The 23,377-nt window shown below is 42.1% G+C and overlaps 1 protein-coding gene across 12 annotated transcripts in view; it reads right to left on the bottom strand.

Annotated features, from left to right (window-relative positions):
- Positions 1 to 23,377, bottom strand: part of Fryl (FRY like transcription coactivator) — a 229,268-nt gene that overhangs the window by 18,509 nt on the left and 187,382 nt on the right. For 9 of the 12 annotated variants that reach the window (XM_035453359.1, XM_035453362.1, XM_027390865.2 and 6 more), the window contains 13 exons: positions 22,761 to 22,882; positions 21,566 to 21,756; positions 19,847 to 19,941; positions 17,624 to 18,231; positions 17,147 to 17,244; positions 12,149 to 12,319; positions 10,494 to 10,634; positions 9,089 to 9,286; positions 8,353 to 8,514; positions 8,168 to 8,242; positions 7,696 to 7,872; positions 3,973 to 4,176; positions 1,118 to 1,282 (listed from right to left, as the gene is read on the bottom strand). In XM_035453359.1, coding sequence (XP_035309250.1) covers positions 1,118 to 1,282; positions 3,973 to 4,176; positions 7,696 to 7,872; positions 8,168 to 8,242; positions 8,353 to 8,514; positions 9,089 to 9,286; positions 10,494 to 10,634; positions 12,149 to 12,319; positions 17,147 to 17,244; positions 17,624 to 18,231; positions 19,847 to 19,941; positions 21,566 to 21,756; positions 22,761 to 22,882 — 2,407 coding nt within the window. The remainder of the gene's footprint in view (positions 1 to 1,117; positions 1,283 to 3,972; positions 4,177 to 7,695; positions 7,873 to 8,167; positions 8,243 to 8,352; positions 8,515 to 9,088; positions 9,287 to 10,493; positions 10,635 to 12,148; positions 12,320 to 17,146; positions 17,245 to 17,623; positions 18,232 to 19,846; positions 19,942 to 21,565; positions 21,757 to 22,760; positions 22,883 to 23,377) is intronic. The other 3 variants (XM_035453368.1, XM_035453361.1, XM_035453360.1) reach the window with 1 other exon arrangement.

Below are 23,377 nucleotides of genomic sequence, written 5' to 3' on the forward strand. Positions count from 1 at the left end.
TCACACGTGCCTGCGTGTGTGCACACACACACACACACACACACACACACACACACACACACACACTCTGGAATGTTGCAAATGTCTTTTCAATCTCCCTTAATATTACAGTAAAAACCATCATCTCCTTTCTTCTTAGCCTCTTGCTAAAACTCTGGCACTTAGTGAAGTCACAATGAATACTTGATTGCATCATTTACATCTTCATTCTATTATATTTCAAAGACCTGTGATCAGGAAGCCAAAAATGCCTCCATTGCAAAATATATCTGCTCACTGTTAAAGAGGGTCCAGACATTCTAATTCTCCACCTACTAAGCGTGAGAGATTTTGTTTTATAAAAGTAATACAATCTAATAACCCTGTCAGTTGAGGTCTAGTAACTACATTAATTTCACTAACATAGACAAAAATGTACCAGTTTCTAATACTTTCCGAGCAGAGAGCATGTTTCACAGAGCTACAGTAATAATTACAATTTTAAAAAGTATCCATAATCATCTTTTAAAAAAAACAACAAGACAATTAATACTTACTTATTTTGGTCAGTCATTAGCTTGGAATCGGGCTTACTTCTTACAGGCCTTTCCAAAAACCATAATACTAGTGGTTCCAAAGTCTTTTGATAAGGTTCATTGAACCAGTTGCTAACACAGCTGGCCTGAGGTCCTAACCCAGTCATAGCACCAATCACAGAAAACCCATACAAAGCAAAAGGGAAGGGGAGGGACAACAGAAGCAGTCCTTCACAGAAACACAGCGTCCCAGGCAATGCCTGCTGTCCCCAGAGAAGCGCCTGCACAGGAACCAAGTCACACTCTGCAACGCAAAATGTTCATTGACACACTTGACATTATTTTTAACCTGTAGGCTGTTTCCGACATGTCAACTTTTTTTTTCTTAAAGGAAGAAACAAACAAAACTTAAAAAACAACCAATCAGGTCTGACAGTTTTGTTGAAAAAACAAACAAACAACCCAACAGGTTAGAAATACTGAAAACAAATCAAATAATTAGCGCATGTCAGCTGAAAACTCTTGGGGAAGAAGAGCAAGGGATGTGGCAGAGTGCTGAAGGGAGCCTAGATTGGCCATGCACCAGCCCCATGTCTCCCCACCTCAGGCAGCTGGCTGCTAGCATTATCTAGACAGGCCTCCAAACTGGGGGGCTCGTCTCTGATCCGTAGCGCATCTTCTGTTGTGTTGCTGCTGGCAGAGTCCTGAGACTGAAGCAGGTCCTGGTGCCCTGGCATCACGTCATCCGCCACACAGTCACTGTTTAGCTGGGAGAGGAGGGGAGATTACTTCATTAGCAGCCACAAGAAACCGCATGCATCACCAGATATTTAATGGGCTTAGTTATAAAGAACCTCTGGGATTTCCAAAAGTTAGCCCCCCTCTCCCCCCCAATCCAGTATGTATCAGAATGGTCTGTGAGTGGGAGCCCGAAATCCTTCAGCATGATGGAGCATGCAACCACAAAGGTTAAATGCCACTAACTAAACAAAGGGAAAGAGCTGAGGGCTGTCTAGAACTATACTAGCCTTGAGCGAAAATGTGTATCTTTCATCTATCATCCTTTTATTTTCTTGAGGCGAGGGGACGGGATGGGACAGGAGGGCAGGAAGGATCCTCATATATCCCAGGCAGGCTTCAAACTCTCTGCAACCAAAGACCCTTGTACTTTAACCTTCTGCCTTCACCGCTCAGGTATGTACTACTATGCCCTGATTATGCGGTGACTGAGATTAAGCCCAGTGTTTTGGGTGCCCTAAGCAAATATTCAACCAACTGAGCTCCAGCCCCAGCTCCATAAGTCATGTTTTGTTTGGCCTGAGGATTTATTTATTTCTGCACAGAAATAAATAAAGGACCCTGTTGCATGTCAGGCAAAGGTTCTACTACTGAGCTTCATCTCAGTCACATCTGAGGATTTGTGACAACGGGAACTCTGGAGGGGTGAGGCATGCATGATGGAGTGCACCACTCAGTAACATAAGCAAAAAACCAACAGCAGTTTCAATAAGATCAAAAAGGAAGAAAAAAAAAAAAAAACAACAACCCCTGTTAAGTTGTTTATAATATCAGAGCAGGATTAGGGAGGCTTAAGCACAGTTACTATTTTCTCTGGGTCAGTATTCAACATAGGAAATACCAAACTTTTGATTTATAATACACAGAGCCAAATACTAAATTTTTTTCCATGCAGACAAAGCAATTTTAAATGATTTTCTTTACCTCAGTACCACTGAGACTGGAGCTGGACTTGTTAGTAAGTAGTCAATTCTGCCCATGGCTTTCCAGAGAGCTAGCCATTATTAGGCACTCACTGTTTGCTGCGTGGCTTAGCTCCCATGAGACACTACTGTTTAGGGTCTATTTTTAATGAATGGTTACACAACTTGACAAAGTTACCAAGTGGGTGAAGCTAGCCACTGAGTTTATGATCACAGTGTGTATAATCTGAACCACGATCAGAGAGGCAAAGCCAGCCTCCAAGTTTATGGTTGGCCTCCACAGGGGCTGACTGTGCCTCATTCAGCTACTCTCTGTGGCTAGTAACTTCAGTGACAAACTTTTGGTGACATGGTGACGTGCAAGGGTACTACACTGCCTGTTTCCTAACCACTCACAAGCTGTGTGTTCAAGGACAGGCCACTTACTCTGCATGCAGAACTGCATTAACCCTGCTTGCCTTGTGTGGTCAAGTGAGAACCAAGGAGACTAGAACAAGTAAAATACCTTGGAGAGCCTGGTGCGTGGTGAGTACTCAGCCACCACTTGACATACAAAGGGGGGCAGGTACTGGAAAGACTTATTTATGTAATAATGAGATGTCAAAATAGCAGAGAAGATGCAAAGCTGACCACAGACACACAACTTGATATTTTGCTTAAAGCCTGCTCAGTGCAATACTATTGCAAGGGCTTCACCCACACAGACAGTAGAGAGCAACCGGACTGTGCTAAAAGAGAGACAGGCTGAGCATAGCATGACAAAGGCCTTCATGTAAGAGTTGGGTAACATTCCACAATATGGATATTTCTGAATGCTACATGCCATGATGCTGCTGTCTCCAAGTTCCAACCTTACTATGCCTACTGATTCAGGCTGCTGCACAACCCCCACTTTTCTGAATGAAGAGATGAGCCTTGTAGCCTTAATCATGTGTACTCATTAACTGGCCACGTTGCCCTTGGGATGGGAGCCAGAATGTCACAAACTTAGTGCTGGGGGTTGGGGAGATGGCTCAGAGGTTAAGTGCACTGGCTGTTCTTCCATAGCACTTGAGTTCCATTGCCAACAATCTCATGGTGGCTCACAACCATCTATAATGAGACCTGGTGCCCTCTTCTGGCACGTAAGCATACATGCAGGCAGAACACTGTATACATAAAAAATAAATCTTCAAAAAAAAAAGTTAGTGTAGGTGCCTACAAAGCCTAGAAGAGGGTGTGAGGTCCCTTGGAGCTGGAGTTACAGGTTGTTATGAGCTGCTGCTGGATGTGTATGCTGGGCACTGAACCCAGGTCCTCTTAGACTCTTAACTGCTGAGCCATTTTTCCCGTTTCCTGAGTTAACCTTGGAAAAGGACCAACATGCTCGGTCTTTGCTCATTACATTCAAATATGACTTTCACACACTGGGAAAGAAAAGCAGCTATGCACTAAGAGTTGGTAGTGCCCTAACCCATACTAAAAAATGTGTGTCATTCAAGAGGTGTCCCCTAAATGGGCTCAAAACACCTCACTCGAATTAGCAGAGGACTAGCTGTGTTATCTAGCCACTACAGGGCACACAGGTCAACTGGTTTGATTTTGTCATGAGGAGCAGAACACTTATTGTGGTGTGTGCATTTTGTACACAAGGAAATGACAATCAGAAGGCACGTAAACACCATTTTTTTTTTTTAAAATCCAAAGCTAAGTGTTAGCTGAGCCCCTTCTACTTCATGGAAAGGTGAGAGTAATACCATCTGTGTGCGCGACAGGATCTGGCTCGCTGTGAGGGCGGCTTCTTCCTCTGAGGACTCATCTGTATCCTCCTGGTTTGTCAGGGTCAGGCTGGGGGTACTGCTAGAACAGGGGTACTCCTGGAGTGACGGTGTGTCCCCTTTGTCAATACTGTCCAGTGAGCGCCGGCGGACCCCCCAGTTGAAGTTGTCCATGCTCTCCCCCTGGAAAAACAAGATATGATTTCTGAGTTCTCCGCACAAGTTACGACACCGGGAAACATACACCAAGGTGGAAAATTACTGAATTCGTCATCCAAAGCAGTGTTTCAATCAGCCCGTCTGTTCAATGTTTAACCCGTCATCAAATAGTTCTATTTTTAGAGATTAAAATTATTTGGTCATTTTTACTAAATCATTTTCTTGAGAATCAATCTTGTACTTCTGGGGGACTGACTAGATCTACACTCTAGGTCATCTCTACTCTAATACACAAACACGAATGAGACCACACGGAGGACAGATACACCACAGGTGACAACAAAGGCACAAGCCACACAACACCAGGCTGCAACTTACCTGCAGTTCCTGGTTAGCAAAAAGGAAAACACACAGAGTTAGAAGAACGAAGACACACATTCAAATATATGCTATGCTTTTGGGGAAAACTCTGTGATTTCTCAAACCCAAAGACTGATACAAGTTCTGGATTTAGCTTTTTTTTTGGGGGGGGGGCTGTGATTGGAACTGGGGAAGAGCTGGAGACAGACACGTAGAACAATGCTTCTATGATACACTTGGGCAACACAAGGCTTACAAAAATGTTCAAGGTTTACACAGCTCATACTTGGTACGATGCAATAACTGACTTCGAGTACCCACATTCAACTGACGACAATACAGGGTTACAGTCATTTTCATCCGAGGATGGCTGCAGTTAAATGCAGTGGTCATTTTTCAGTATAATTTAAAATCGAGGTCATAGCTATCAAAACACAAACTGTTGCCAACTTCAAAAAAGGTCAGAGAGAGATGACACATTTCAGCTTCGCTCTAGTTAGGATTTATGCTATGTTTGCTCTGAGCCTCCATTTAAAAATTTTTTAAATTAATTTATTTTGTACATTCCAATCCCTCTCTTCTCTCCTCCTGCACCTCCCCACAACCTCCCATCTGCTCCTTGGAGACTTCCCCCCCCTAGGAAGTCTACTAAGTCTATCACATCATCTTGTTGAGGAAGGACCTCCATTTTTGCAGGACATAATTCTTAACAGTCTAAGCCCTAGTGTGACAAACTGTACTAAGCTGGCAAAAAAAAAAAAAATTAATTTATATCTCTTTACATGGGAGGAATGGTCTGAAATAGAGGTTTTCGAAAAATAATTTCCTCCCTAAACAGATTCTTTCAAATTCCAATTCTTTCAAATGGAATTTTAGGTCGAAGTCAATTGTGCAAACTGACAGATTAAACAGAAACTGTGTATGCTGAATGCACTTTAGGTGTCTGCCCACTGAGCCTCTGATCCATCCTGGCTGTTTCTCAAGGTCTTTTAGATGCTTTGGGATCTGCAAGGTTAGGGTTTGGAAAGCCCCTTTCTTGGACTTACACTGTAAATATGACCATGTTGCACAGCACATTCATGGCACCCAGCCTTACAATGCATTTAGTGAATGAATGAATGAATGAATGAATGAATGAATGAATGAATGAATGAACGAATCAATGTATTTACACCACAGGCTTTCAAAGCCAGGGGATCTTTTAGGAGTTACATTTGCTTTGTTTTTGTCTTAGCCATCTGAACCCAGTACCTATTGTTATGCTTCAACCATGACTGTATGTAGAAAGTATGCTCCCCTGGCTTGCTTAATTATACGGGGTTCAGGTCAGCCCCTCTCCATTCCCCTAGACTGCTGTGACTTGAAGTATAGACAGAAGTGTGGTGTCTTTCGAGTGTTCTGACTAAAGCCCTGCTAAAAGCTGGAGTCATTCTGGCTGACATTTCCGAGGGCAGGATGAATGCTAAAGCATTTCCAGAGCTCTTTACAGGGAAAAAAAGGCAAACAAAAAATAATAACTGGAACCATTAGAAAAATGTCAAGAGCCTTTAGAAATCTGAATTCTGAACAAGAAAAATAAGTAACTGCAGAAGGATTTAGAAGCCGCTCACGAATGTAGGACAGGGCACCAGGCCTCAAGCCATCTCATTTTGCTCCTGGCCATGACCAACCCATCTTATCCTTCCTTCGATATGTTTTTCAAAGGATGAATATGAAAACACTTTTAGAAGATTGTTAAAAATCTGCTCTTTTTGAAAATAAAAATAAAAAAGGAAAATGGGAAATATACATAAAATAAGAAAACATAGGTTTAAAATTTTCGTTTGAAAGGTGGCTTAAGTCTAGTGGCATTTGTGTGAGTCCCAGGCACCTGGTTCATCTCTTCGTAGCTGTAGGGCAGACTGAAGCATAGTGAGGGAAACATGGAGCTATACTGTCTCCTGTCAACAGCTGATTTTATGACAGGGTGGTTCAAAGAGGACAGCTCCTCATGAGAGCTGGGGGATGCACACCGGTGACCTGAGTTGATTCTTTAGAAAAAGAAACACTCAAACATGGTATGAAATATTTGATGTTAACCATTTTTGTCATACTGTATATTAGTATATATTTGTAACAATTTGGGGATGTCCAGATCTTGGATCTATTATAGTCTTTTCAGGTCTAAGGGACTGTTGTTTGGGGAACTGACCTGAGCTACAGGAATGGAATCCCAGTAGTCTAAGACAACAGGGCATCTCCCTTGGATTTACCATGGCGGTTGCTTTAGAAATCTGCAGGTGCTTCAACCTAGGCCAATGGGTGAGCTAAGAAGGGTGCTAAGAGCACATGGAAAAGCAACCTACCCCTTTCCTGAAAGCATCCCCAGGACTCATCTTTGCTTGCCTAAAACACTGCTATGTGGGCACATGAGGTCAGCAAACAGTGACAGCCATCTTATTGCTGTCTGAGACCCAGCTGGCCTGGAAAGAAGAAGAGGGCCCAGAGAGGCATAGGGAGATGGACAGAGGCCTCACAGAGTCACGCTGAATGCAAAACTCTGCCTTGGGACTAGCTCAGTTGCCTGGGCTGACCAATCTGCTCTTTGTATTTGGATTTTCACTTAGAAAGCCCCCAGATGGACATATCACAGAATCAGTTTATGAGAGAAATTCCTTTGGGTGTCAGAAGAAACAGGTCCTGGGGGAGCTGAAGAAAAAGTGTTTGGGGATGCCAGTGAGAGACCTCAGGCACCTGCCAGAGGCAGAGTTTTAGAAAGCCAAAGCTGTCACGTGGTCCCTTTAGTGACAAATACCACTATGTTTGAGTGGGCAGGGTGGCTCACCCCTGTAACCTCACACTTGGGAGGCTAAGGTAGAGGATTGGCATGAGGGTCAGGCCAGCTAATATTACAAGGTGAGTAGACCTTGCTTCAAAACAAAAGCAAGAAGATTATATCTGATTGATTTTAATGTATGTATTTACTATTAATTTGCTAGCTCAGGCTAAACATTTAATTCCTTTTTTACTTTGTAAAGATAGAACAGACTCTTCTTTGACTTCAGGCCCCTTCTGCCACTGGCTGATTGTGTCACTCATAGTTCCATGTTTAGTTTACCTTTTTTGATTTTACTCAACTCCATAAGGGGAGAGTCTGGCTCAAGCGTGACCATCTGTAAACGTCAAGAAAGCCCACATTCTTACCTCTGCATCTTCTAGCTCAACATCCAAGAAGTCAAAGTCCTTGAAGACCCCGAACTGTTGCTCACTGCTGTTGTCTTCAACAGCAACTTCCTCTTCCTGAATTATGTCCTCCGTGGTGGAAATCAAGCTGGTCTGCTGATCCCCGCCTTCCAAATCCTCATTAGAAGAAAACACAACCTGATGCCCCGAAAGAGAAAAAAGAAAATGGTTTGTCCATCATTTTTGTAATGCTGAGCCTGAGGTACCAGCCCCTCAAGAACCCTGTCAGCCTCACTCTTCAATCAATGCAGAATTTCATTCTGGTCTTCATGCCTAACTAGTCCATCACTGCATCAGCATGTTTGCCAGATTTTGCAACAGACAAGACCATCTCCTTTTCTTTGTTGGTTAATACCAGGACTTGCTTAGAAAAGGCAATCACAAAGGTACAATGACTTTGACAACCTTTATCTGCATGCTCCTGACTACTCACAGATGGGTTCTTCGGGAGGCCAGACTCGGGGCCACAGAGGGAAAGCACACTCATCAGCTTCTCTCTTGTTCGCCGCTAACAGGAAGGAAATTCCAGGGTTAGTATGGGTAAACTGAGACAGTTCTCAGGTGTTTGCATGTTCAAAAAATTGATTCTTCCATCCCATGCTGATGCTCTCTACACACCTGTGATAACTGTGGCCTTTTCCAACTGACAGGAACCAGGGCATTGGAAGTGGAGCCAGAGGAGGTGGAGGAGGTACTCCTGGTGACAGCAATCACCTTTGCTTTCCCGTTCCTTCCCGCAGCACTGTGCTGGCCTCCATACTTGTTTCCAATGATGGGCGTCTACACAGAAACAAACACCAAAGTTGACTCATTGCTTCCACACCAAAGAAACTAGCAAGGGTTAACAGTAGGTCTAGCATGACATTTCCTACAAATAAGCAAGAAACCAGGCTGAGCAAGGCATGAGGAGCAAGCCAGTAAGTAGCATTCCTCCAACACCTCTGCAACAGCTCCTGTCTCCTGGTCCTAGGCTTGCCTTCCCTGGATGATGGACTACAAATTGTAAGATGAAATAATCTCTCTCCTCCCCAAGTTGATGTTATTCACGGCATTTTATGACAGCAATAGAAACCCTAACCAAGGCACCCCCAAACTGTCGTGTCTGCTCAACACTCAGCTTAGATATTACCTCCTTTCTGAAACACACCTTTAGGAGTGCCCTGTATATTCCCAGAGCACTTCTACCTTACTTCCAGGCAGCATCATGATGCTCATCTGCCTGTTCCCTCAAGACCACGTAAGCTTCCCAGTGCCTAATATGAACCAAGTACATGTTCCACTAACTTAGGCTTGAGTGAATAAAAAAGCAGACAAGAACCCCTAATGGCACCATTTTGATTGTGGGGCATCTTACCTCAGAGATGTCAAAGTGAAAGTCTAAGGTCTTGCCGGGTAACTCCTTTGAGACGTTATTGAAAATTTTAGTGAAGGATATTTCAGGAGAACCTACATCTACTCCATAGGCCTTGGGGATGTCATTGGGTACAACAAGACTTGCAGAGCGGGACACCACCAACTTTAGGATGTTAAGGGCTTCCTTCCAGTAAGGACTCTGGATTTGGAAGGAATCAACATGAGAGTTACAAGTGTGCACATAGAAGAGTAGACCCAGCCTATGTCGTAGACTGTGGACATAGTATTGCTATAAGAGGTCTATAAAATGCAGAAGTCTGAGTAACAAAACATAGGAAAATCTGAATTATTATTGTTAGTGTTAGATGATCGCACACATAGATCCTCCCTAATGGAGGAACTTGTTTTTCTCCCAGGGAGTACTTTGTAAATCATTCACTTGTTAAGTCTTATGTAGGAACCTGGCTACTCTTAAAGCAAGTCACATACATCTGAACTTTTACAGGTGAAGCTTTTGGCTTCAAGGCTAAATCTCAAATAGACAGTAAAAAATTTTTAAAAATATATACACTTTAGGCATATGTTAAAATACTAAAACACATTTTGACTTTTTGTTTGTTTGTTTGTTTTTTGAGACAGGGTTTCTCTGTATTATTTTGGAGCCTGTCCTGGAACTCGCTCTATAGACCAGGCTGGGCTCAAACTCACAGAGATCCGCCTGCTGGGATTAAAGGTGTGCACCACCAACGCCCAGCTACATTTTGACTTCTTTAAAAAATTTTATTATTTTATTTTATGTGTATCGGTGTTTTGCCTGTATACTACATTTGTGCAGTGTCAACAGAGGCTAGAGAAGAGGGTGTTGGATCCCCTGGAACTGGAGTTACAGATGGTTGTGATATGCTGTGTTGGTGCTGGGAATCAAACTTGGGTCATAAGCAAAAGCAACAAGTGCTCTTAACTGCTGAGCAGGTTCTCAGTCCCTAAACTTGTTTGGATTTCCAGTTTCTAAGTACCTGGTACTTCCTGACATACAAAAACCAACTCTCAAGTACAGAGTTTTAAAGCAGCCTTCTATTTCTGAAAGTTTTTAATCCAATACTTAATACCTGGCTAACACAGTCATTTAAAAAGAGTAAATAAGTTCCTTGTCGCAGACCTAATTTTCATAGATGATAACTGCTGTCTTTTCATCCACACTCACTCTCTCTAGATGCTGCAGACATGTGACTGTTAAAATTGATGAAAGCAACACACTTCGAGTCACTTATATCAAGAGTGCTTTCTATGTAGTAAACATTCCTGGAAACACCCCTACTCTTGAGTTTCTAGGGTGCTTCGGAGTTCTATACTCATGAATTATTTCAAGTTGAACAAGGCTGAATGTGAATTTTGTGGTCACTCACCTGTACATATTTGCCAATAATCTTTATGATCTCCAGGTTAAACTGCTTGGCTGGGGCAGCAGACAGGTCAATGTGACTCAAAAGACTGTAGATGATCTGGAGCAATGATTGCTGCATACTGGACAATCCTTTTTCTAATAGCTGGAAATCAGATTGAAACACAGGCTTTAACTAGGCTGAACAAAACCCAGCATCACACTTACAAAGTTGAAAAACCTAACAGATTTAATCTGCTGGTTCAAATTGCCAGAGATCAAGAAATATATAATAAAAGGCAATATAAATTATTTTTCCTTCTGTCAGAAAGGATAACTATTTCTCTTTTCAATAACAGCCTTAAGTAATAAATAAGTACTATTTATTTTAGGCTAGAGAGAAAACTAATACACTATCACAGAAGAGTAAGAGTGATGAACTTCCATTCATAAACCACTCATACAGCTACACAGCAGCTAATTGATCTCACATGAGATTTTTATCCAATAAAACTGAAAAGAGTAACTGCCATCTGCACCTCAATGACCAGTTCACATACCTTTGACCACCAAAAAGAAACACGTGTTTTAGTAAAAAGAAAAAGATTTTATTCTCTCGAGTTCATTCATTCTTTCTTTCCCTTCCTTCCTTCCTTTCTTCCTTCCTTCCTTCCTTCCTTCCTCCTTTCTTCCCAGTATTCACTGTATAGCCCAGGCTGGCCCCCAAACCTCTCAACCCTGTTTCTTTATTGCTGCGATTACAGGTATGAGCCCAGCTTCCAAGAACTAATTTTGAAGAAATAAAATTTATACTTATTATCTAGGATCAACAACACCCAAAATACACTCTCCATTTTCTGTAAAGGAGAGATTTATATTAATTACTACATCTGCTAGTTTTTATGCCAACTTGACACACACAGGCTAGTGTAATTTGGGAAGAGAACATCAGTAGAGAAAATGCTCTCACCAGGTTGCTTTGTAGGTGAGCCTGTGGGACTTTTTTCTTTCTTTTTTTTTTGATTTGAGATTGATCTGAGAGGGCCCAGCCATAATGGGTGGCAACACCCTTGGGTAGATGGTTCTGGGGTACATAAGAAAGCAGGCACAGCAAGCCGGCAAGCAAAACCCTCCATGATCTGTATACTGGCTCCTGCACTCAGTGATGGACTGTAATGTGCAACTGTAAACAAAAATAAACCTTTTCCTAAGTTGCCTTTGGTCTTGGTGTTTTATCACAGCAATAGAAATCCTAACTAAGACATTTGCTTTCATGTCAACTAAGGTAGTAATAAAAAAAACTAAGCAGTGGAAAAACAGCCAACAACAACAACAACAATCCTTTTGTACTTGAATCATTTGTGTTTCTCTGTACACTCTCTCTTCTCTGAGACTGTCTCTACTCTGATGCTCTCTCTTCTCTGACATTCTCTATACTCTACTCTCTATGCTCTGATGCTATCTTTATTCTGATGTTCTTTCTTCTCTGACTGTCTCTCTGAGGCTGTCTCTACTCTGATGCTCTCTCTTCTATGATGTTCTCTCTCTTCTCTGATGCTCTCTCTCTACTCTGACACTCTCTCTCCACCCACTTTCAATGGAAGATTAGCTAGTACCACAGGGCTGCTTCTCTAAACAGTGACTTGACAACTTAAGCAGTTCAAAGCCACCTAAATTCACCTCTGCCAGGTAAGTCACAAGACTGAAGGTCGCATCTGAGAAGGAGTCATGCAGGTACCGACACACCACGTTGATCCAGTTGGAACAGTCTCTGGAATAGGTGTGTGTGCTGTACAAACTCATCATGTGGGCCAGGTTCACCAGTGTCGGGCACTTCTCTTCTGCACAGACCTACAGAACACACACGCTTATTTCATTTGCCTAAAACTTAAACCTGTTCTAGGCTTCATGCATTTATTTCAAGAAATAATTTGAGATGCATGTTTAAGTTTCAATGCATTTCAGTTCAAAAACTAGAAAAGTTAAATGAAAAAGGCAAAAAAAGGAAGGCACTATTAAAAGAATCACAATAGAACAGCAGTTCTCAACCTGGGTCTCAACCTCTTTGGCCAACAACTTTTTTTTTTCCCCCTTTCGAGACAGGGTTTCTCTGTAGCTTTGGACCCTGGCCTGAAACTCACTCTGTAGACCATGCTGGCCTCGAACTCACAGAGATCTGCCTGCCTCTGCCTCCCAAATGCTGGGATTAAAGATATGTGCCACCACCACCTGGCTTCTTTGGCAAACTTCTATCTCTAAAAATATTTACATTATGATTCATAACAGTAGCAAAATTACAGTTATGAAGTCAATGAAAATAATTTTATGGCTGGGGGGTCACAGCAAAAAGGAACTGCATTAAAGGGTGGCAGCATTAGGAAGGTTGAGAACTACTGCAACAGAGGAATGGAAAGAGGAGTGTGACATGTCCAACCATTACTTGTCTGGGTTCTACACAGGATGGTGTCTTCAGTCTATAATACTGCCTCTGGTAAATGACCACTCACAGTTTTGTAAGTCCTGTCCATGACTTTGTAACTGTTTTGTCAAATCCAAAAGTGCTCTAGTGCCCAAGAGCCTAAGCAGGCAGGCTCTACTTAAGATTCTTGGGCCAGTTCAGGCTTCTGTATCTGGTATCCCATAGAAGAGCCACTGCAGACAGCCCCAACCTGTGAGCCAGTCACAGAACTTCACTGGTGCTATGTCATCTCCAATGGTAGCCATCCACACAACAGGCATCAAACTGCTTTTCAGGAAATTATGTGTTGAGTTCCTTAGCCACTTGTGAAGCCCACCTAGAACATGTGTATGTTCCAGAAACTGTTTGACATAGAGCTATGGCACGGGAACTAGCAAATCTTTGCAGGATCTTATCAGCTGAATTCACATTCTTAGTTCCTTTATTCCCCGGGTCATTGATGAAGCTATCTCTTAGCCTCTTTTGGGAAGAACAATCTAGAACTGGAAAAGGGGCCCTTGCTGTTCTACAAATCTTGTATGTATGTATGTATGTATGTATGTATGTATGTATGTATGTATGTATGAAAAAAGCCTGGCCTAGTCAATGTCTACTTTCAATTTTCTTCTTTTCATTTATCTAACTTGTTCTCCCACTATACTAATGCTTTGTATACATTTTCACAACAGCCCAGAGCATTTAGTAAAGAGAAAATTGCCCCTGAAATATATGTAACTATTTCTTTAAAATAACTTTGATAATTCAGAGCATGTCTGACAGACCTGGGGGGCCTCAAATCCATCTCTCAGCCATTGTCCCTTCTTGGGCTAGAGATAGAAAGGCATACATGATCGCAGAAAACACTGACATAGTGGCATGGAAATCATTTTTAAATTCATTGAAAGCAGCTGATCTCATCTATCATCCATGAAACTTCAGAGAAGATGAAGGGGACTTGGGTGATGTTTCTTATTTCTATTTCAACATGAATCATTTAAAAGGTCATATAATCTTATAACTTCACAATAACTATTTAACACACTCTTTTTGGGTTGTTTGCTTTTGAGCCTTGCTATTCGGATCACGCCAGACTTGAATTTATGATTCTTCTTCCTCAGCTTTCTGATTGCTGGGATCACAGGTGTGCGCCATCACCTCTGGCTGTTACAAAAGGACATGTGCTTTTTCCTCAATGGCATTTTTGTTTTCAACACTTATCTTTGAAAAGGGAGAAAATTCCTACTCAAAATCATAAAAAAGAAAGTGACCTAAGGTTTAATTTTGACATTTTGAAACACCAGATTAGGATACAATCTGAGGGTCCAAAAAGAAATGTTCTGTAACAAACTTTCTCGGTATGATTTCTGCCATAATGAAGGAGTGTTGCCTGGCCCTGAAATGCCAACCTCCCCACGAGCACAGGGACCTAGTGATATTTGCATAATGAGGAAGTACATAATGGCAGAGAATTACTCTCAACAGTTACAAGCGAGAGGATCAATTAAGGAAATCAATTTAACGCACATCCTGCAGGTTGCTAAAAGCATACGTGGGGGGAGCCATCCTGTGCTGCACCACAGGAGAAAGCACACTTGAAAACAACTTAGCAATCACAGAAGGCCTGATTTGGAGTCTTAGAAGCAGAAAAATTATGTAGTCACAATTATGTGGTCACTTCCTGTGACCTAATGAGGTCCGGGTACCCAAAGCTTTATCCTTGGGGCCTATGGCATCCTTAGGCTTCTCAGTGGATCCAGCATTGCATACACTCTGGCCACAGCTCTCGAATGCTTCTATTTCCCTATTCCTGCCTTTTATTTTCTTAAAAATTCCAATTAAGCCAGTGTGTGTGTGTGTGTGTGTGTGTGTGTGTGTGTGTGTGTGGTGTGTATGTATGTATGTTTCCCTTCATGTTTTCTTTCTAACACCTCAATTGGAGGATGCAGGGAGGAGAGCTTGTTTATATTTTTCTGATGATGCATCATTACAATATTAAAATAAAATCTATTTTAACAAATTTTATAATATCCTAAACCCTTATTGGTGGAAACACTATATGTATAAAGTTGCACATTTTAGGAAGGTATTTTATTTCAAACCATCAGTTTTCCATTAAACTTACTAAAATCAAGAATAAGAATCTTTGAACCATCTTGTTTTTATGACCAGGTATGTTTTCTGTTCAATTTCATTACATTTATTTATTGATTTTATGTGTGCACATGTGTGTGGAAGAAGTCAGATGACAACTTGCTGGACGTGGTTCAACCTACAAACTTAGGTTGTGCATATTAGGGGCAAGTGCCTTCATCTACTGAGGCATCTCACCAGCTCAGCTTTTTTGTTTTTGTTTTTTTAATTTATTATTATTATTTTTTTTTATTTTGAGACAGGGGCTCACTCTGTAGCCCAGGCTGGCTTACTTACCATTGTAAGTAACCCAGCTGGTCTCAAACTCACGACAAAATTCCTAAGCCTCCAGACTACTGGGATGATAACACAGGAGCCACCATGCTTGGCTTACCATTTTTAAGAAACTAAGATATGTTTTCATTAACTATGACAAGCTAAGTTATCTATAATTGGCTATTTAGGAATCTCTTCACACTTAAGAAATTATAATAAATTTAGAAACTCAATGCCATATTTTATTAACACAACTTTTGCCCTTTTTTTGTTTGTTTTTAAGGTGGGGCCTTACTGTGTCCCTTGGCTACCCAACACTCCCCTAGGAAGACCAGGGTGCCTTGCACTTATGATAATCCTTTCTCCACCACCTTGTGCTCAGTTCTAAGTATTTTGTTGTCCTTTGTGTCACCTGGCAAAGCAATGCAAAAGCTGCTAATGGGCTTGTTGCTGCTTAGCACTCACTCACTATGAGTCTGCACTCAGCAGCATTGTACCTAATGATGGGAGGGGGTCCCTTCACTGGGCCGAGTGTGCTTGCCTCTTCCCATTGTTAACTTCTCTTGTTAACTAAATGGAAAGGCGCAAAAAAAAAAAAAAAAAAAAAAATGCTTACTCTATGAAAAGCTCTTTGCAAAAAGGTAATTAATTACTCATTCCTCTCTGTTAGAAATTCCTGCCTTCTCCTCCGAGGGCTCGGGTTAGGTTCTTGCGGCTGTGTTGTTCTTCACTTACTCCTCTCAGTTCTTCATTCACTTCAGAGTGTGTATTACTTCTGAAAATGTGTCTAACTTTTATGTTTTAAGTTTGAAAGTTTCCCCTTCCAAGAGACCATGACTAACATACACATAGTTGGACGTACATAAGTAGGAATCTTATTTTTTAAAAAGCTATTTAGACAGGAAATTATCAAAACTATAAAATGGCAACATCATGTTTCATGTTAAGAGATAAACATTTTCAACACATTGACAGATGATATAAGAGCTATACTACTGCTTTCAGAACTGTGTGGTGGGAAGGTAAACTGCGCAGAGAGAAAAGACAGAAAAGAAAGGGTTAAAAAGAAAAAAAATGTAGAAACAATTTTAAGAAACTCAAGAGATTCTATGGCTTCTCCTGTGGGAGCCTCTGCACAGGTCATTTTTCCTTGAATAGTTATATTTAATTTGTGTGAGCGTGTGCATGCTCTATGTGAGTGGGTGCTGGGAGCAGAGCTCAGGTCCTCTGTCAGAGCAGCAAGGGGTCTTACTAACTGAGCCGTCTCTCTGCACATGCAATTTCTTCTGCCCACAAAACACCAATTCCTGGCCCTCTCACCCAGGGATCTCACTTCAGTAGCTCCTGTTTGATTTTCAATACCAGCCTAGACGGGATCTTCTCTAGAGTGACATGTGCCATCTGTGCCCCCAGAGGCTCTGTCCCCACTGCCTGGAGTCTCAGCAGACTCGAGAGTGACTTCAGCTTCCATGCCTATGTCCTGCTCCAAGGCCCATGTGGAGGGCAGTTCTATCTACCCCACTCATCACATCACTCACCCCAGTGCCTGGTCCAGGTTTGCCAGCAAATCAACGAATGAAAGAGAAACCGACAGAGTGGTAGAAAAGAGGAGTAGGAAAAGGAGCAGAAAAAGACTCAGACTCGGAGGAGGGCCGCTCGAATTCAAAGTTTTTATTCTCTGGCTTTTGTGCGACTGCTTTGCATGATAAACAGAATAAACATTAGATAAACATAAACTCAGAAAATCACAGTGAGAGGATCTGCAAGACAGAACAGTGCCCAAGACCGGATCTTTCAGCATCATGATTTCTTACCTTTGCTATTCGACTAGCAGTTTCTTTGCAAAACTGAGTTGGGCTGTCAAAGTGCTGGATTAAGTGAGGCAGTAAGCAAAGGATGTTAAGAGGAAAGCCTATCGGGTGGGGGAAAAAAGCAAACAAGAACCAACTTTATTGCACAATATTTGGAAAGCTAAAGGCATGTCTAAACCAGTCTATAGAAACCACTTTCAATTTAATGGGCTATCTGATCTTATAAATTGTTACCAAATAATTTATCAAACAAGAAAAAGTATAACTTTTTTTTGGCAGAAATAAGCAATTTCAAAACAAATGATTGGTCTACATTCCAACTACATTAAAATGCAACTATAGGATGGACTTCAGTGGCTGTGTGCTTGCTCAGAATCGGGGAGAAACTAGGTTCAACCCCCAGTATGTCACTCTGCCCCCGCCACCACACACCCTAAAAGGTAACGATACTGACATTGGTACAGATTATATTCACATCACCTGACAGCTGGGACGGATCCACCAACGTGTGTTTGGAGACGGAAATGAGTTGGCTGAGGAGGTGCACTGTCATCTCTTGGGTAGATACTGAGGTAAAACCCTTGAGGAAGAGCTGCTGAAGGCCTGGAAAGTTAGTCCACTTCAACTTGCTTTGTACGTTTTCAATCTTCTCGCGACTCTCCGACTTATCCAGAGGCAAGTGGATGAGCAGCTTGTTGAGAAGCCTGAGAGCCAGGAGGTATTCATATTCATAATCAGACTCTAAGAGAGACGTGGCTATCCAGAAGATGGTGGCCATCAGGTTGGTGGGCTCAGTAGTGGGCTGCGCATCATACATTCCTTTCTCTCTCAGCGAGGAGAGGCTTCGAGTCCTCGCCAAGCTACCACTATGGTTTATCCGTCCGTCCATGATATCCAGTGTGTTACTCCGCCTCCGATCCCCTCTGCGGTCACCAGCTAAACTTAACCTCAAAGAGTTACTTCTTGTGTTGCTGTTGTATCCCAAATAACTGCTGCTGTTAATGGGACCTGTGCTTAGATTGAGCTGTCCAGTGCTTTTTCTGTTAGCTGCATACTTGTTTCCCATTACAGGATCATGGTATGAGGTTCTAGAGAGAGAGAGAGAATGTCATTTTTGCTACATTAAATTTACTATTAAAAACTGAAAAAGTAACTTTTTTTTTTAAATCTGACTTTGTTTCATGAAATTTCAGTTTTGTCCCAACATAAAGACGACACACCTCTTCTGCTGTGGTTCTATCTTTTGAAGTCACAAGTTTTCACTGCTGTAGTCGACACTACCTTTCAGCTCTGGATTTAGATGTGTGTTATGTTCAAGGCAGACCCTGTTTGCATCATGACTGTCCTGCTGTCAATGGCACATTCTCTCCACGAGACCCAAGCATACAGATGTTTTTACTTCTACATATCCAGCTGATTAAAATTAGTTACTATTCTACATGTACCAAAAGTATACAAGAAGATAGAGACAATAAATAAAGTCTAGGGAAGGAGAGAAGTATGTAAAGATACATTTATACCCTTTTACTTGCTATTATTGAAATATAAAGGAAACACAGTAATCCAAAGGATTAAACAATTAGTGAGCTGAATTGGACAAGCTTAGGGAGAAGGTGACTACAGGGGACTGCAAGGGTTCGCTGTCTAAGCTTTGCAAGGCAGAGAAGTGGGAGGTGAGGCTGCTCTGGACAAAGTGGCAATCAGGTTAAAGGTGGGTGTCCTGACTGCTGGTGTGACAGCAATGGGGCTTAGTGGAGACTAAAGAGACAGTAAAAAGGTCCCCAACCATGGCACTGAAAAAAAAGCACTGACAAGATCAGCTCAATAACTTTCTGGAATTCCATGCTTGAAATATATATATATATATAATATATATATATATATATATATATATATGCCGGGCGTTGGTGGCGCACGCCTTTAATCCCAGCACTCGGGAGGCAGAGGCAGGCAGATCTCTGTGAGTTCGAGGCCAGCCTGGTCTCCAGAGTGAGTGCCAGGATAGGCTCCAAAGCTACACAGAGAAACCCTGTCTCGAAAAACCAAATATATATATATATATATATATATATAATATTATATATATATATATAACAATGTACATGCACACACACTTTTTTGAAAAAAAATATATATATGTGTGTATATATATATATATATATATATATATATATATATATATAGTTAAAAAAAGTGTGTGTGCATGTACATGTGGATGCCTTCAAATGCCAGAAGAGGGCGCTAGATCTTTGGAGCTGGAGTTCCGGAGTGGATGTGGTTACTGGAAACTGAAGAGTTAATGCTGAGCCATCTCTTTAGCCCACGTATGATTTTCTCTCCCTTTATTTTCTTTTTCTTTTAGACAGGGCCTTGTGTATTCCAGGCTGGCCTTGAGCACACTGTGTGGCCAAGGATGACCTGCAATTTCTGACCCACTTCTCTCCAACTTCCAAATGCTGTACGTAATTATAGGCAGGAGGCTACCACACCATGCTTGAGCCACTGCACCATGTTTATTTGAGTGTAGGGATCAAACCCAGGGCCTCACCAGTACTACCAGCTGACCTACACCCACAGCCTACTATCTGAATTCTTTAAATGTTGTCTACACTGCTGACATTAGACTCATCCACTGTTACTGTAGTCACATGAGTTTAGACACTGGAGCCCTGCTGTCAGGGCTGCCTGATTGCAAATTCTTACTGAGAAAGGGCAGAAAGCAGGTCATAATGCTTCATGGTTTCAGCCAAGGTATCGATGGCAGATTCCAAGGTAAGAAGCAGTTCAATCACAAATCCCTGGGGACAAAGGGCAGGCTTTTAATTAATTATATTCAGTTTTAAAAAACATAACAAAACAACAACAATAACCAAAAAAACCAAAATGGCAATGGACTTCCTAGGGAGATTTAAAAATAGAACCAACCTCACATTCATGTTACGAAACAACTAACCTCCTGAGCAACACAGCTTTGCTAATTGGTGAGAACTCATCAAACCAACAGCACACATTGATTATAACATTGCTGTAATTGCCACAAACTGTTCAGGCTGGAAGTCTAGAGCACACTCTTTTTTCCATACATACATTGAGTCTGTCAACAAGTCTTGAAAATTATCACTTTAAAATATATCCTAGATCTGACTGCCTTTGTCCGTACCTCCATAGCCTCCTTGAATGGAACCTACTACTTTAGCCGGGATCCTCTCAACAGCCTCTGATGGGGGCCTCTCTGGCTCTACTTGTCCCCCTCAACCTCTGCAAGGATGCCACCCAGACAGCGCCGAGAGCTCCCTCCCTACCAAAAAAGCAAACCGCATCACAGCCACTTCTTTTCCTTTTCTCAAAACTTTTGAGAGGCTTTCCATCAGTTCGGATGGAGGTTAACCCTCTCATTAGAATCTACAAGGTGTTCTGCATCCTGGGCTGGTTATGTCATGCCCCTGGCATCCTCCCAATATCTGCTAGCTCCCTTTGTTTCCAGGAAGTTCCTTAAAGAAGGCATAGTGCCCTTTGTACTTCTGACTCCTGTTTTTTACCCAACATGTTCTCAACCCAGATATCACAGAACCTGGTTCATGGTTCATTTCAATCTCATCTTAGAGATCACTGTTAGATAACCATGAGTGTGTGTGTGTGTGTGTGTGTGTGTGTGTGTGTGTGTGTGTGTGTGCTCTCGAGCACGCGCACAAGTGTGCACACATCTCCCTTCTTCTTCAAGGCTCTTGAAATCAATACCTTATTATTTTATGGCATTTATAATTGAGTAAAGACTGTGTCGGCAGCCGGGCGGTGGTGGCGCACGCCTTTAATCCCAGCACTCGGGAGGCAGAGGCAGGCGGATCTCTGTGAGTTCGAGTCCAGCCTGGTCTACAAGAGCTAGTTCCAGGATAGCCTTCAAAGCCACAGGGAAACCCTGTCTCAAAACCAAAAAAAAAAAAAAAAAAAAAAAAAAAAGACTGTGTGGGCTGTTGTTGGTTGATTACAACCCTTGTTTCTACCATTTCCAGAATGCCAAGATCTCGTCCTGTTTGTCACTGAAGATACAATGTCTAAAACCAATAAACCCACTGGACTGCACAAATTTGAATTCTCCGGTGTGATATTTTATTTATCTTTATAAATGAATCTCTGTTTCCCTTCCCATTGAACTTTAATATTCTTACTCTATTACCTTTTGGTGACTGTGGAGTAGGACCTAGGCAGTGTGGAAATGTATGTGTAAAAAAAGTTTTCTCTAACAGGCATAAATTATATGATCTAAATAGGTTCTTAAATACTCAGCAGGAAACTTCACTCTGCTTCCTGCTACTCTGCCTGTTGCTAACCTACATAGCTGCCATGTGGCTCTTGCTGCTGCCATGAGTCCTTCACCTCTAGGAGCAGCTGGTAATGGCCAAAAGAAGGTATTAAGTACCTTACCTGCGCATCCTCCCCCGGGTCCCCCACAGTTTCCACAAGCCTGGAGAGGACGTCAGAAAGTGTATTTGCAGACAGGGGCTGCTTCAGTGCCCTGAAAATCTGGAACGATCTCCCAGCGTAGTGTCGAGAAGAACAGGAAAGTGCTGTCTGCAGAGCAACCTCACTGAGGTGACGTTCCAAGTGTATTCCTTCTAAGAAGACATGGAGACCAGGGGTGCTTGTGTATAACACAGGGAGCTATAACCAGGGGTAATCACTTCACCATCAGTGCCCTGCACACTCCTGAGAGCACACTACCTGGCCAGGCAGACCACACTTGAATTATGTACAGTCACTGTACCGCATTTGCACTTGAGAGCGATCTTTGTTCTGATCTCCAGGGAAGGGATCCTGGGGATCAGGATTTCCCACCCTCAGCAATGCTAACAGTAGGTAGTTCAGGCAGTTCACTTTCTAGAAGGATGTTCTAGGCAGTGGGGGGTGTTTAGAAACATCCTAGTTACCTTGCCAACCCTACAATGAGGACAAAAATGACTCTAGACACTGCCAAAGGTCCAGAGAAGCAGAACCACCTCTAGCAGGCAAGCACCATGTTAGCATGGAATTCTTTTACAAAGACTGTCAGATGTGTAAAATTTTAAATTGTAGAAACCTTTACTTACATAAAAGGGACTTTAAAATGTATAGTCTTTGTAGATTTCCCTTTCATGTTATTATTTATTTATTTATTTGTTTGTTTGTTTTTCAATACAGGGTTTCTCTGTTTGTTTGTTTGTTTGTTTGTTTGTTTTTCAATACAGGGTTTCTCTATGTTACACCCCTGGAACTCACTCTGCAGACCAGGCTGGTCTCGAAATCAGACATCCGCCTGCCTCTGCCTCCCAAGTGCTGGGGTTAAAGGCATGCGCCACCACTGCCCAGCTCATGTTATCCTTTTTAATTCTTACTTGTACTATACAATTTTATGGCTATCATCCATAAAACTCACCTCCAGATTTCATGGATAGAAATATTATTTCTTTACCAACATACCTGTCATCATTCACATAGTAAACAAGAAAATCTTTCTAAAAACATGTACACTGGGAAATACTAATTATCAACCTTTTGGCTGGGTATCACTGAAAATTCAGCCACACTGACATTGATTCTCTCAAGATCAAATGTTACTTAGTCTATTCATTAAAGACAATACCTGCATTTGACTGCTTGAAAACAGAAACCACATGCTTCAGAAAGGTGGTAAGCTGTTCGGCACTCTTGATGCTGGGGTTCTTGGCAGAAACGTCCTCATGGTTCCAAAGGGGCCCTCGTTTTCTGTAAATAGAGGACAGTGACATTCTTTTGTCTGGAATTGACATCAACCTGTCTTCTCTCTCTCTCTCTCTCTCTCTCTCTCTCTCTCTCTCTCTCTCTCTCTCTCTCTCCCTCTCTCTCTCCGTCCCTCCCTCTCTCCCTCCTTCCCTCCCTCCCTTCCTCTCCACTCCTTTTCCCACCCACCCCTCCCTTTGTTTTTTGAGACAGGATTTCTTTGTGTTTCTTTGGAGCCTGTCCTGGAACTTGCTCTGTACATCAGGCTGGCCTTGAACTCACAGGGATCACCTGCCTCTGCCTCCTGAGTGCTGGGATTAAAGGCGTGTGCCAACTTTACACTCAGGAGGGACAGTGGCTGAATAATGACAGTGGACAGATCACAGCCTATTCCTATAACTTAAGCACATGGACAAGGGAGGCCCTATAGCTAATGGAGGAAGACAGGACTGCAGCTCAGAAACAGTCGAAAAAGATGACAGATCAGCCTAAAGTATTGCA

The sequence above is a fragment of the Cricetulus griseus genome (genome assembly GCF_003668045.3).
Source record: "Cricetulus griseus strain 17A/GY chromosome 1 unlocalized genomic scaffold, alternate assembly CriGri-PICRH-1.0 chr1_1, whole genome shotgun sequence".
Taxonomy (NCBI): Eukaryota; Metazoa; Chordata; class Mammalia; order Rodentia; family Cricetidae; genus Cricetulus; species Cricetulus griseus.